This window comes from Megalopta genalis, chromosome 3, assembly GCF_051020955.1.
Source record: "Megalopta genalis isolate 19385.01 chromosome 3, iyMegGena1_principal, whole genome shotgun sequence".
Taxonomy (NCBI): Eukaryota; Metazoa; Arthropoda; class Insecta; order Hymenoptera; family Halictidae; genus Megalopta; species Megalopta genalis.
This window is the reverse complement of record NC_135015.1, coordinates 30,668,678-30,681,773: the sequence shown is the minus strand read 5'-3', so window position 1 is coordinate 30,681,773 and position 13,096 is coordinate 30,668,678. Positions and strand designations below refer to the sequence as shown.

Below are 13,096 nucleotides of genomic sequence, written 5' to 3'. Positions count from 1 at the left end.
CAACTATGACGACAGCGCGTCATAGTGGTTTCGCCGGGATGTCTTGGTGTGACTAGTGGCGTACACGCCGAATATACCGTCGGGGGCTAGTCTAAAGAGATAATATTGCCTCCCACTAGCGAAATATTGGCAACGGGCCAAATGGAAATAGATAAAAAGCCCGAAGGGTGGCAGAACCCTGCGTCTGCCGCCTCTGCTCCCCTCTGCCTCTCTCTCTCTCTCTCTCTCTCTCTCACTCTCTCTCTCTCTCTCTCTCTCTCTCTCTCTCTCTCTCTCTCTCTCTCTGCGCCCCACTGCGTCCCCCGCCAGATGCCAAACCGTCGGATATATACAGGTACATGCACGATTGCAGGATATGGAATATGCCACATCCCATGTGTATACATACATAATGCCTGTGTGACAGTGTACGGCCCGCTCTTTCCAATGCCAAATTCTTTCTGTACCATGAAACGCTTCTCTATACCGAATGCCTAAAACGTAACGACCGAACTTTCCGCTAACATTGAATATTGATCCCCCCCATTTCGATTTTGTGCAACGTCGAATTGTCTCCATCTGGTAGTAATAAAACAAGCGGATCTGTAACCCTGTGCCCACGTAACGTCCTTTAAACTTTGGCACACCCTGCACACCAAATAAAACCTGTAGATATCCTGCCCTCCGTGTTCACTGGAGATGCTCGCAACTCGGAGATTTATTTATGATTATTTCTGTAAAAATTGATTTAAAATGTCCACTAGACTGTACAACGATTGTCCAAGCTTTTAACGTAAAAGACAATGAAAAGTATATTACAGAATTAGATGGTACTAGGATATTTTGAACTTTCCAAGAACCTACTTCTAGAACACCGAGTACATGTATTTCTCAGTACAGCCAGTAGATATCTTTGATTTTGTAGAGCACCTGCATATTGGACACTCTCCACATGAATGAGAACAGAGTTGCATAAGCAAGCTGTCAGGTGATGATATTTTGTACATTTACGACCGATGTTTCTAATTATATCGGATGCGAGACTGTAGAACGTCATGCGTATATTTAGACAAAACTCGCGAAAATTGATATGATATGATACGATTTCCTCGAGGCTGAAAACTGAAAAATTGAGATATAAGAACAAATGATGGAAAATACTGTTTGGAATAGTTCATATTCCGACAAAAAAAAAATTACTGAAATTAACAAAATATGTTTTACAACGCTTCGATTAGAAAATAATTGACCTGCGACAGTTTCTTCTGAAGAAAATAAAATTTCGTGCGTGTCTCGCCCAACAAAGAGCTTTAAGCTCGAAACAGATTTTTTATTTCCAAGAGATCTCTAAATGCTATCATAACTGCAATAATTTTGAAATGAACGCGCAAAATCATAAATCCAAACTTTCACGGTAGCACGTATGAATTATCGCCGTACAATGTGGGACGCTGAATCTTTCTCGGTCGCATGTAAAAGTTTTGCTTTATTTCATTTAGATATACGACTGCGTGTACGAATAAACGCGACCGCGGCGCGGCCATATAGAAACTGCAAATGTGTCAGGCGGATAATAACGTGGTTAATTATCCTACCTTTTTACCGAACTCCTCCTCGAGGATCAGCTTCTCTTTGTCTAGCTCTAAGCACACCAATGCGTCCAGTTGAGCCTGGGACGCTGAGTCGCCGCCCGCTCTTAACGCTGTCTTCAATCTGGCCTCGTAAACTGTCTGTAATACAACAATCAACATGTGTGAACATCACCCAATGTAATCACAACGCAAACAAAAAAAGAAAAACACTTACCCTTAGTTTCGCCAGTTCCTTCTGCAGGTTGTTTACTTTGTTCATCATATGGAGAACGAACAAATCGAAAGAGTCTTCATCGACAGCCAACTTCTTCTCGTTGATATTGACATCTGCGAATAGGATCTGCAGTTCCTCGGCGAGACCTTCGCGAGCTGCTTTCACCTCCTTCCAATACTTCTCCGTAATACTGCCAGATTGTAGTTCTGACTCGTAGTTTTTCTGAGCGTCGTCGACGTCGGACAAGATTTTTTTGATGTTTCTCCGAGCAGCTGTCTTCATGTGCGACGGTGCGTCCAGTTTAGGATCGTCGATTAGATGTAACATTTTCTTGAGGGATTCCGATGTCTCGGTCTTATGTTCTTCAGCCTCCTGAATTGCATTCGACCTTTTCTCTGTTGCTTCCTTCAATCTGTAATGTAGAAATACTTTGCTATACCTACGAGACCACGAAAAGGTTGTAAATTACTCCAGAAAGAAAATACCTATTCCACACAGCACTACCAGCACTATCGACGGTTTCCAATACTTTGATCACATCTTTGTTGTAGTCTTGAATGGCACACGATGCTTTCTGGTAAGCCTGGATCACCTTAGACGCAGTTTGCCCGCATAGAGTTTCTAGCTCCACCAGACTTTCTGGTATAAGTTCTTTGGGTGTATCTTTAGCAGGTGGAGCAGGCTTATCGGCGACTAAAAATACGTGAATCGATTAGTTCGTTTATAAAAATATATAAGAAATTTTAATTACGTGAAACAATTTACTAAATAAAAAAGAACGTACCAACTTCTACCGAGTCTCCTTTACTTAATCTTATTTCAGTGTAAGGTTCATTATTAGGTGGTTCCTTCTTATCAACCAGTGGTACAAACGCAGGTTTTGGCGCTACAGTACACATGTTATTGCAAAATGTTAGCGAGCGAATTAATCGCAGTGTAAAACAAAAAGTTTTTTATATATATTAATATCATTTACATATTACGATTGGTAGGATATGAAAGATTTAGAGGTAAGAAGGATTTGGGAATCAGTGATGGGAGCTCACGTATATAATCTTCAAGATTCATGCAATCTATAGTTTTTCCAAATGGCTGACCTGGTTTCTCTGAGCTTTCTCCAAATATGGCAGTTACGATACTGAAACAATTTACTTTGTCAGCAAAGTATTGCATAGCTACTATAAAGTAGAAGTATTTTAGTCTATGTATACTAACGATTGTTTGAGCGACTCAAAGAACGAACGTATAAACTCGAAATATGTTGTCTCTTCCTGAAAGATGATCTGAATCGTTTTGTCCGTGCCTGGTACCCATCCTTCAAGAGTTGCACGGAATTCTGGATTATTTTTTGCATAATATAATATCCCCGATGCTCCTATTGCAACTGCAGTCAGAGTTACGAGTATTCCTCCACCTCCTCGGCTTTTCTCGCTTGCACAGTAAAGTATATGTTTAGATATAACACCAAGTCATTTTGCAAACAATGACAAAGCAAGGGATAAGACAATTTACAAATCAAATGCTGTAAGAAACTTAAAATATTCTAAAGTACAAATTTATCTTGATTTATCTAACATATATATTTTATTGCCAGCACTTAAACCTGTTGCAAACAAGTCAATGGTTAATGGGACCATGCATACAACTTTGTTACATAATGTACACGGTATAATGCAACTAGGTTTAAATTCTGAATACCTCTTTGACGAATCGGTTGAATACCTATGTCCAGATACTCTGGACGTAAGTTTGACATCCTTGAAAAACCTAAAACATACAACTATGCTCGCATCAAATGTTCTCATCTATCCCACTCGATATAATATTTAAAGCAGACATATATACGCAACAAAAGATATATGTACATGTTTATTTTTAGTACTATAATAACTAAATAATTATAGATATTATAAAAATATTCTTAACAATAAATCTAGAGTAATTTAAATAATTTTAAACCAACAGAATTTCGAAGAAAACTTGATAGACTCTTAAAAAAAAATGATAATCCCATCAAGACATTTGTATCAAACATAACCTAATCTAAATCTAACTCAAAGATGACATAAAACATAAGACATTTATAATTATCCGTTACTGTAAATTATCGAAAACGCGGAGAAACCAAAGAAGAAATAGTTTCGTCCGTTTAAACGTGATGACAGCTCCGACAATTATAAAAATCAGTAAGCAAACAACCAAAAAATTTGCTCACATACCTCCAGTCCGGCTCGCACTTGACTCGTGTTCGTGTCTCGTAACATCTAGTTGACAGGTAGAGTCTGGAGGGTCCATGTTTTTTTATCTGAAAGGGCAACGGTGTCAATGAAATCGTCTGGAATTATGTAAGCTCCTGAATTTAAGCCATCTTGTCACGCGAGGCGCGCAACCTTGGTCTTGTCCACAAGAATATTCACTGACAACTCGCGAAAATGTGTTCGACGTGACACAATTACGAATCCCCGCACGAATCACACACTTTTTCTTTCAGAAATCGCAGGAAACAACGACAGCAAACTAAATATTATTAGGAGAAACGTCGCGACAATAGTCAGACAGTGCGTAGCGAAGAGCGCTTTTTACTCGCGTTCCATTCGTAATTTCTTTTCGACCCGCGTGTTGCCGAAACAATTAACTCGCACGGACACGAAGACTTCTCTCATACTTACTTTAGATACCCTATTTAGACCGTTGCACGGAAATTTTAATCCAATTCGGAACATCTTTCGGGTGGCCGGTCAGACAGCCAAAGGAAAAAGGGAACGACGGCACAAAACAGCTGGTCACTGACTGACTGCTCGAAAAGAAGAATGTTGCGTATCGTTAGTACCGCGGTTCGAGGTGCGTACTCTTCAGTTTTTCTGTGACTTTACCACCAGTAGCTTTCTCTGGCTAAAGGATAGTTCGTTGGCTTCATTTTAAGCCATTATTCGATCAAATTCAATAAATCCTTGCACGTTAATCGGTCGATGTTCTATATCTTGTAGGTTATGTTCGGCTGTGCGGGAGAGCCATTTCGGTTAACAGAAGAAATGCCGGAATTGGACCGAGGGCGCGCGTATTCAAACGTCCCATTGAATCGATACTAATGTTTATTTTGCTTCATGTGTTTTAGGAATTGTTGCTCGTGCAAATATTGGTGCTGTCACAAATTCCTTGGTCTTCAAACAGTATCCTTCGACTCAACATGCACAAGAAAGATGTTTTGGAGCATTTTCCTCCATTATTAATAAGTGGCACAATATTGGCACAATTGAATCAGAAACAGTGTTATGGTATGATTATTTAAATTATGAGACATTAAGCAAGAACATAATTAATGATGTCATCAAATTTACAGTCAGAAACGCGTAGGAAATATTATTCCTTCAACAGTTTCATCTAATCTAACATCTGCGAGGACAATTACAAAGTTCTCTAAGAATAAAGGAAAAAGGAAGAGTTGCAAAGCTGTACTTAAACGATTTTACAGATTAAATTGGTAAGCCTGGAGTTATGATCCGTGATACTTAAAGTTTACTGTTAACATATTTCATTCGATCACAGGGGTATATGGATTAGAACACGTGCTGGCCGTTCTAGAAAACTCTGGGCAAAGAAAGCAAATAGAAAACGTAAACTGAGACAACATGTTTTTGTAAATGCTACACAGTCGACTTTATTGGACAAAATGGTAACAATGTATTGGAAAAGGCCTCATTATTATCCAGAAGACCCGTACAATCCATACCACGAACGTGAAGAATTCCCTTTTACAAGAAAGAAGCCAGTACCTTAAATACCTTTACTGTATAGATAGAGACATGTATTCAGTACTGTATTTACAAACACATACCAAAGTACTTTCATTCTGACATGTGCATTTTTCATTGAACAAAAATAATAATCCGTCGAGAAATGTTATTTAATACTAGCAGTTTGGTTTAATATATAAAATTGTGTCGATACCCAATGTTTCATTTTAAAAATTTGATGGTGAAGCAACCGGAAGTGCTTCGGTACCGAACGCTGTTCAGCACATGACTTGTGCAATCAATTACGGTCACGCGATCGATTTCTATCAATCTTCTCGGTATTCGGCAAAAGCTGTCCGTTGATGTATTTAATCGTCGATCGAGGTAACGTCGTCGGTCGTTTGTTGTTACACGATAATCACAATCGGAGCGATCACCGGTCACTTTCAAAGTTTCGAATCTGAATATGTATATAATGTGAACTTTTTTGCCCAGATCACGTGGCTCGCCCTCTACCATCGGTCCGGGGAACGTTAGAGTGGTGTAACGTGTTCAGTCGTAGTTCGTCCTTCGCGACGAATGCTCTGTCTCTATTAGTTAGCTGGCAGCGGCCTTTTTCTCTTCACCGATAGATACATCTCTCATCGTACGATATATTCCTATTAAGACGTGAGCAGCTCTATTGCTAATCAAGAAAAATGCCTTATCGCGGCAAATTGCGATTACTCGGCAGAGCCTGTTTCGCATTTAAAAACTCGTGCGCGGATAATAGCAACACTCATTTCGTAGCCAGCGTTCTCGGCAGGAATTTCTCTGTAAGCAGCGCGCTCGACATGAGGTGAGTCGAATATATACATATGCAAAATTTCGAACCGGCAACGAATGCGTCGATAACCAAAAACTACCCTAGTGTTACCCGGCATTAAAGCGTGCACAGCGATGATCGAATTTCGCGCGAAATTTTTGATCGTGTTTTCTGCTCCAAAACGTGTCTCGTTCTTGTGGTGTAGACTACGACTGGAGATCGATTTGCTCGAGAACGGCACGCAATGTTAACAAATACGGGCGTATTCACGCGCGAAATGCGATTCTCACGTTGCGAAGGTAACGTGGGCTGGTTTCATACTGTGACGTATTATATTCGGAGAGGGCATGGAGTTCCTAAATATCCAAATTTGTATTTACAATACACTGATACACCGGTGACTGTAAAGGTACTGCTCTACAGGATTAATTCGGGACAGGTTCTTAAGGTTCTTCCACCTGATCAATAATCGGTCTCCCGGTGTCACTGACTCTAATTAAAAATGGGCAAATTGTAGAAATCAATTTAACCAGTTTAATGCGTGCATTTATCGCGTGAAATTCATCGGCTAATTTAATATTAACACCCGAATTGGTTCAATTAAACGCAATTATGTCATCGACTGTGAAAGTCTGTGGACTTGCACACTCGCTGGGTGCCGTACACGCTGAACTTAGCGGCGAATTGGACGTGTGTCGTTGTGGAACAGGCCAGGCGTTTGTTAACGTGAATGCGATGATATTTTAACGGAGATATAATAGGCAAAATTGCGAAATTAACATAATATATTAGCATCCTTCGAAATAAATGTATCCTGAGGCAAAGAAAATTTACTGGAGTCTATTATGAAATATTAGCAAAAGTGAAAATGGCGCTAATTGTTGGATTAAGGAGTAGTGAAAGGCGTCCACTTTCACTACAAATTAAAAATCTAACTAGGAAATCGAGTTTTCGAGTTACGCTAACAGGTCAAGCGTATGTTCGATGCTGCAATGCATTAGGATGAAACACGAATCGTGGATAAGAGCATTCTGAATAGCAAGTACCAAGCTTGCCAAATCTGAGATCGTAAAATATTTGATGTACGTAGAGTTGTAAAAATCATAGTAAAATATTGCAACAAGATGTTAGACACTTAAGTGACCAGATACATTGGCCACTAAGCTCCAGGATTAGTGGAATCCTTTATTGTGTACACAGATTATGAGATTTAAAGAAATTGCTTGAACAGACGGTTCCAGACGTACGATTAGATTCGACTGGTATCGCTCGCATTCATTTTTGCTTATCGTTCCCCGTAGGGCGGTTGCTTACATAATTTTTTCACATATGCGTGAATTAACGTTGACTGAACACGTACTCGAAACCGTACAGATGGCAGCACAGGCCCCGATAAAATTATCCACAATATTTTCCGAATGTTTTTTTTTATACGACTTATTTTTTCACGGAAATTACGCAATGATAGTCAAGGGGACGTTCGCTATATTTCCGAGTCAAATTTTTCTGTAAAACTAATGAATTTCATGGAACCATACTCTAAATCATTCTGAGTTCATCGCTTCGTGTACCGGCTACCGTGTCTTAAACCATGTTGACAAAGTTGATAAGGATATATTGTACTTTAGTTATGGCAAATATGAGACGCATGTTCGTGTATTAATTCTGTCGTACAAATTTATGTAACTGTACAAATATATTTGGTTAGTAGATACTTATGGAAATACTTGGTTTTATAGCACGATTGTGTTGAAGCATAATAAAATCTCATCGATGGAATTCCTTAGATTATGTTATACAGGTGAATCGAGAGTCTCATTTTTGTTTAAATTTGAGCACACGTTATTAATATTTCGTTAGGGGAAAAATACCAGGACATAGAGAATAATCTACTCTTGCAACGGCGAGAGATCTGGTCGTTTGCTCTGCTTTTCAGGTGAGAGCACAGGGAAGAAGAATTTGTTTTCGCTTTCACGGGAACCTGTTTAATGCGAGAAATGGGTTCGCGTCGCGAATAACAATGTCAGCAATGCAGTAGTGCAGCACACGCGTGAACATCTGCCCAACGAGAAATTGAAATCGAACAGATTCGAGACAATTTCTATTATCTTCAAGCTGCAGCAAAAATAAAGGATTGAATTTTTTTCACGACAATGTAACAACAATGCAAATTTGTAATCGATGCTTGAAACGAATATTTAAACATTAGAGTATATCGGGGAGAATTGACTGTATATCTTAACAAACTCTGTGCTGCTATCATAATGACTTTCACATTTGAAATAGTTCGCAAATAACGTACAGTTTTAGATACTAGATTATCATTTCATTATACGTATTCTCCGTTAAAAATTGCGCTTGATAAAATTCCGCATACTTATGTTCGCTAGGTCAAACCCGCGGTTCGATTATCAGAATTGTTTACGTATAACGATATTTTTATGATACCACGATGACGATAAATAATAATAACGCAGATAAGGATCGTCGCTGAGCTATTTTTATATAGACGATTACTCGAAATTATAAATGATAGATATCACGAATTCTTGGAGTACTACCCATCAAACTACCCACTGAAAACTATACTGCAATTAATTCTGCAGGTTTGTGCAATTCGTCGGCAAGAATGGGGGACCTCAGCACCTGGGGGTGCAGCTCAAACAGGGTGGAGATATAATCGCCGTGTCCGCGGTCGACTCGCGGATCCCGAACACTTTGAAAAAGTTCCTCGAAGGTGGCGACGATCTCCTGAAGAAGGCTAAAAGGTAGGCGTGGCTGAACAAGGTCAGAACAAACGGGCAAATTCGCGATAAGCGGATCGGATATCAACGGCCACCCCGTTAGCCAATTAATTGATAATGAAACGATCCGGGCGCGTCATAAAACTGGCTTGAACAAGCAATTGCGAATAGAGGTAGCTTCGGGAAGACTAAATTAATTAGCACCGTATGGGCATGGCAAGCTTGCATTCAGGGAGATTCGTTAGGAACGCATCGAGAATAGAATCGATTGTTCGCTGAAACATAATTCTCTTAATTGCTAGTCCACCTACCGAGTAGCATTAACATAACGATAGCTTTTTAACATTTAAATCCGCAGTTTTCACCATGAACCGTTTCTTTTTATCAGGGAAGACGATGTCGACCTGTGGGCCATGATAGAGAGGTTCGTTCTATCAGATGCGTGGGAATGATTTCGCCCTTTAATCCTTGAGAAATATTTGTTTCCTACAATAATTGTGTGTGAACATTCGATTACCATTTGAGAACACGCACAACCCTTTATCGAACACCCAAGTTGACTCGCTTCCTCGAAAAATAACCGTTTCGATCGTCCTTTGTTGCTTCGACCATAACTTGTTTGGTATAAAACATAGGATCTGCGCCATTCTGTGGGTCAATCGCCATAATCCGTCGTTGAGCCTGGCTTTGTCAAAGTGATAACGATTTGTTTGCTATCAAGACAGTTATTATCCAGCGGAATCGACATCCGTTTTTGACGTGAATATCTTTCTGATCATTTTGATAATCGATTTTGATCATTCATGCTGCTCGATCGATTTCCATCGGGTCGGTAACGTTAATGAATGCCTCGTTATCGTTTACTTACTCTATCATATCCTGTTGTAGCACGATCGCGTGCATAGAATGCTTGTTTTCTCAATTGGCTCGTCCTCGGTAACCAATCAATCCAATTGTTTTTTATTTGTAAACGATCGGTTATTGGATCGTCAGAAAACGTGTTATAATACTCGTCGGTCGGATCATAAACTGCACGTGTTGTTTGAAATAAACGAAAAGATCTCGTTTCTATCGATGCAAACGATACTCTGAGGCAATCGTGCAGAATCAAGTGTCAAATTCAATGGAACAATGAACAGAAATTCATTTTTCACGCGATGCTCAGCTAATGCCCCAGAATTGGTCCTGACGGTGAACTAATTTAGAAAAGGATCAGGTATGTCGCTTAATTTGATCCTATCTCATTTGCGCCTCCAACGTCTGTCTTTCCGCTGTCCTCTAAAAAAGTTTCAGAACGAAAGGATCAAAACATAATTCTTCAACCGTCTCGAATGATATAACGAATTCGACGTGAATCGACAAAACAATTATCGAACGTCTGCAAGAAACGAGACTTAGATTAGAAAATGCTGATATGACTCTGCTTCGAGTACGGTTATTCTTCCAAAACAAAGTGCTTGTGATACGATCCTTACGCAGCACTATTCTTTGCATTCATTCTACATTCACAAGATAACGAGACTCTATCGCGTGACGATAAAATTAATCTGGGGACTCCGGCTTTATCTTTTTTCAGCGTTCCGAAACATGTTCTGCATTGTCATAACATGGAATGTACGTAATATTCTAAATGACTACACTTTGAAAACACCACTCTATAATTTATCTTTGCGAGATCACTCTATGTATACGGACACATCGATTGCATGGCTTCCCTTCGATATCGCGAAACACCTGACCACTTCATAAAGATGAACGAACCTAAGAAATTAATCCCAAACCCAATGATCGCACTGACAATGCTGTGCTTAAAAGCTGATTTGCAGTTTTTCCGAAACAATGAATAACAGTGTTGCCTACTAAAATTAAGCTAACTCGCGTAGCGGATAATGCTAAGCTTGGCGCTAGTTTTGATTCCCTTGAAGAGGACTCTAATCTAATGTTTGAACAGTGCGAATCTGGTGCACAGAATTTCGAAGAGCATCTGAACTTAGCCAACAAGTGACCGGAAGAAATCATTTGTAGGATCGTGGCCGAGGGACGGAGCGTAATACCGGAAGCTGAGGTGAATTTCTTGGCGCCAGTTACACGGATGGACAAGCTGGCATGCGTCGGGCTCAACTATAGCGGTCATTGCGAAGAGCAAGGTGTATCGACGCCAGAAACTCCTGTAGTTTTCAGCAAATTCCCCAGCAACATTATCGGCCCGCGCGACAACATCATGCTACCCTCGATTTCGGATGTAAGTTCAAGATCGATAGCGGGGTCTGAATCTATAATGGCGCCGGCGGTTCACTTTCCGCTTTAGCAGCGACCGTTTATATTTAGTTGCATCGATTACGTAACGTGTTAACGGACTTTCGCGGACTATTAATAAGAACCTCTGCTACGAAGAGAGGGAGAACGAATTCGTTTCGCGACTTTCGAATTTAAATCTGCTGCAGACCAAACATTCTGTTTTAACGACCGCGCAACGAAACAGCTACCCTTGTCCCAACAACAATTAATCGTTTTATGTGAGTTTAAGTTTATTACCGTAAGTGGACTTTCTTAATTGTATCTTGGATTCAAATTCTGTCGTGTGTTTTATAAAAAGAAGCAAGATTAGACATGGATGTGTACAGTCGCGGTCACAGAGGTCTATTTATTCTCCAAATATCTGAGATATATAATCAAGCTGACAATTTAACCAGCATCCGTGAAATCTGCAAAAAATATAGACGTTTCAGCAGGCATTTGTAGACCTTTGTGACCGTCGAATCAGACGAATATCTAAATCTTAACGAATGTAATGCCACGTTAATTGATCGTTGTGTTGTAATTCTTCCGGCAGAAAGTCGACTGGGAGGCCGAGCTCGCGATAGTAATCGGCAGAAAGTGTAAAGCGCTGAAAAATGACGAAGGCAAGGATTATATTTTCGGTTATACAGTGGCGCAAGACATCACAGCGCGGGACTGGCAAAAGTCGAAGAGAAACGGCGGCCAGTTCCTGCTTGGTAAAGCCATGGACACGTTCTGCCCTCTTGGACCGGCCGTGGTCACCAAAGAGTCGATAGGCGACATTAACAATTTGACCGTGAAAACTTGGGTGAACGGCAACATGAAACAGAATGGGAACACCAGCGAACTGATCTTTAAACCCCATGAAATCGTTGCCTACATCTCGCAGTAAGTAGGCATCGGTAAAAGTACCGGCACTTTGCTACAACGGATGCTTGGAATTGTGAAAAATAATTTAGCAATTAGTTTGCAGCGGTAGGAGTGTACATACAATTTTGTTTCTAGGTTCATGACTCTGTTACCAGGAGACGTGATTCTAACTGGGACACCTGCTGGAGTGGGTTTCACCCGTAAACCACCCGAGTACTTACAGGTACCGCGAGTTTCTTGTAAAAAAAAGAAATTATTAGAACCGATAAATATTCTTAGCTATGAAAGATTTTTAAATGTATCGTTTAATTGTGCTTTCCAGCGTGGAGATGTACTAGAGACGGAGATAGAGAGCCTGGGACGTATGAGAAACAAAGTTCTCTGATCTGCTGCCAAGAGGAGACCAATAGGAGCGGTTTGCTGTCCTGAAATGTTTCAGGACGGGAATAATCCTCGGAACATCGCGGACAAATCGTGGTCTGTTCCGAACAGATTCGATGCACGATCATGAGAGGGCAAAGAGAAACGATTCGAAACGATTCCCAAATATAAAAATCGGAACAAGTTTACACCGACGGAAGTTCTTCCCGAAAGAAATATAAAACTAAAAGCCTAAATGCATTCACGCTACTGAAGCAGTGCTGCTACCATACACACAAATACAAACATCTTCACACGCATCACGGATTCTGTGTACTTGTACAATTATTACAAGACTGTTTCTAAAGAATATCAATTTACTATATGTGTCTTTTTTATCGCGATTGTTTTTTTTTACCAATCTCTACGGAATTCTATTAAAATATTTTTAGAGGAACCTGAATTCTTGATTTCGTTCGAACCTGTCCATCGTATTGACGGCATCTTGATCGGAGATC

At 40.1% G+C, this 13,096-nt stretch overlaps 3 protein-coding genes across 6 annotated transcripts in view; 2 read left to right on the top strand and 1 right to left on the bottom strand.

The window, feature by feature from the left end:
- Mitofilin (inner membrane mitochondrial protein mitofilin) overlaps positions 1-4,594 on the bottom strand; it is a 56,010-nt gene extending 51,416 nt beyond the window's left edge. For 2 of the 3 annotated variants that reach the window (XM_033466455.2, XM_076520571.1), the window contains exons 1-9: positions 4,455-4,594; positions 4,005-4,090; positions 3,484-3,552; positions 3,001-3,216; positions 2,883-2,923; positions 2,570-2,671; positions 2,271-2,478; positions 1,786-2,197; positions 1,575-1,709 (exon numbers count right to left, since the gene is read on the bottom strand). In XM_033466455.2, coding sequence (XP_033322346.1) covers positions 1,575-1,709; positions 1,786-2,197; positions 2,271-2,478; positions 2,570-2,671; positions 2,883-2,923; positions 3,001-3,216; positions 3,484-3,552; positions 4,005-4,090; positions 4,455-4,508 — 1,323 coding nt within the window. In that variant the 5' untranslated portion in view covers positions 4,509-4,594. The remainder of the gene's footprint in view (positions 1-1,574; positions 1,710-1,785; positions 2,198-2,270; positions 2,479-2,569; positions 2,672-2,882; positions 2,924-3,000; positions 3,217-3,483; positions 3,553-4,004; positions 4,091-4,454) is intronic. The other variant, XM_076520572.1, reaches the window with a different exon arrangement.
- On the top strand, positions 4,494-5,693 carry mRpL35 (mitochondrial ribosomal protein L35). Its single transcript, XM_033466459.2, has 4 exons — positions 4,494-4,626; positions 4,901-5,060; positions 5,126-5,266; positions 5,332-5,693. The coding sequence occupies exons 1-4, from the start codon at positions 4,596-4,598 to the stop codon at positions 5,561-5,563; spliced, it is 564 nt and encodes a 187-aa protein (XP_033322350.2). The 5' UTR covers positions 4,494-4,595; the 3' UTR covers positions 5,564-5,693.
- Positions 5,694-6,052: 359 nt separating this feature from the next.
- LOC117218221 (oxaloacetate tautomerase FAHD2A, mitochondrial) lies at positions 6,053-13,035 on the top strand. Of its 2 annotated transcripts, XM_033466457.2 has the most exons (7): positions 6,053-6,357; positions 8,931-9,092; positions 9,457-9,492; positions 11,094-11,310; positions 11,902-12,236; positions 12,354-12,441; positions 12,541-13,035. In XM_033466457.2, the coding sequence occupies exons 1-7, from the start codon at positions 6,218-6,220 to the stop codon at positions 12,601-12,603; spliced, it is 1,041 nt and encodes a 346-aa protein (XP_033322348.1). In that variant the 5' UTR covers positions 6,053-6,217; the 3' UTR covers positions 12,604-13,035. The 2 variants fall into 2 exon arrangements, with proteins under 2 accessions (XP_033322348.1, XP_033322349.1); XM_033466458.2 differs by lacking the exon at positions 9,457-9,492 and having other exon boundaries at positions 6,064-6,357.
- The last annotated feature ends 61 nt before the right edge of the window (positions 13,036-13,096 follow it).

Coding starts and splice junctions, on each gene's coding strand:
- mRpL35 (XM_033466459.2), top strand. CDS start 4,596: ATGTTGCGTATCGTTAGTACCGCGGTTCGAG. Junction 4,627..4,900: donor CGTTAGTACCGCGGTTCGAG/GTGCGTACTCTT, acceptor CATGTGTTTTAG/GAATTGTTGCTCGTGCAAAT. Junction 5,267..5,331: donor CGATTTTACAGATTAAATTG/GTAAGCCTGGAG, acceptor ATTCGATCACAG/GGGTATATGGATTAGAACAC.
- LOC117218221 (XM_033466457.2), top strand. CDS start 6,218: ATGCCTTATCGCGGCAAATTGCGATTACTCGGCAGAGCCTGTTTCGCA. Junction 9,493..11,093: donor CTGTGGGCCATGATAGAGAG/GTTCGTTCTATC, acceptor AATCATTTGTAG/GATCGTGGCCGAGGGACGGA. Junction 12,442..12,540: donor AACCACCCGAGTACTTACAG/GTACCGCGAGTT, acceptor TGTGCTTTCCAG/CGTGGAGATGTACTAGAGAC.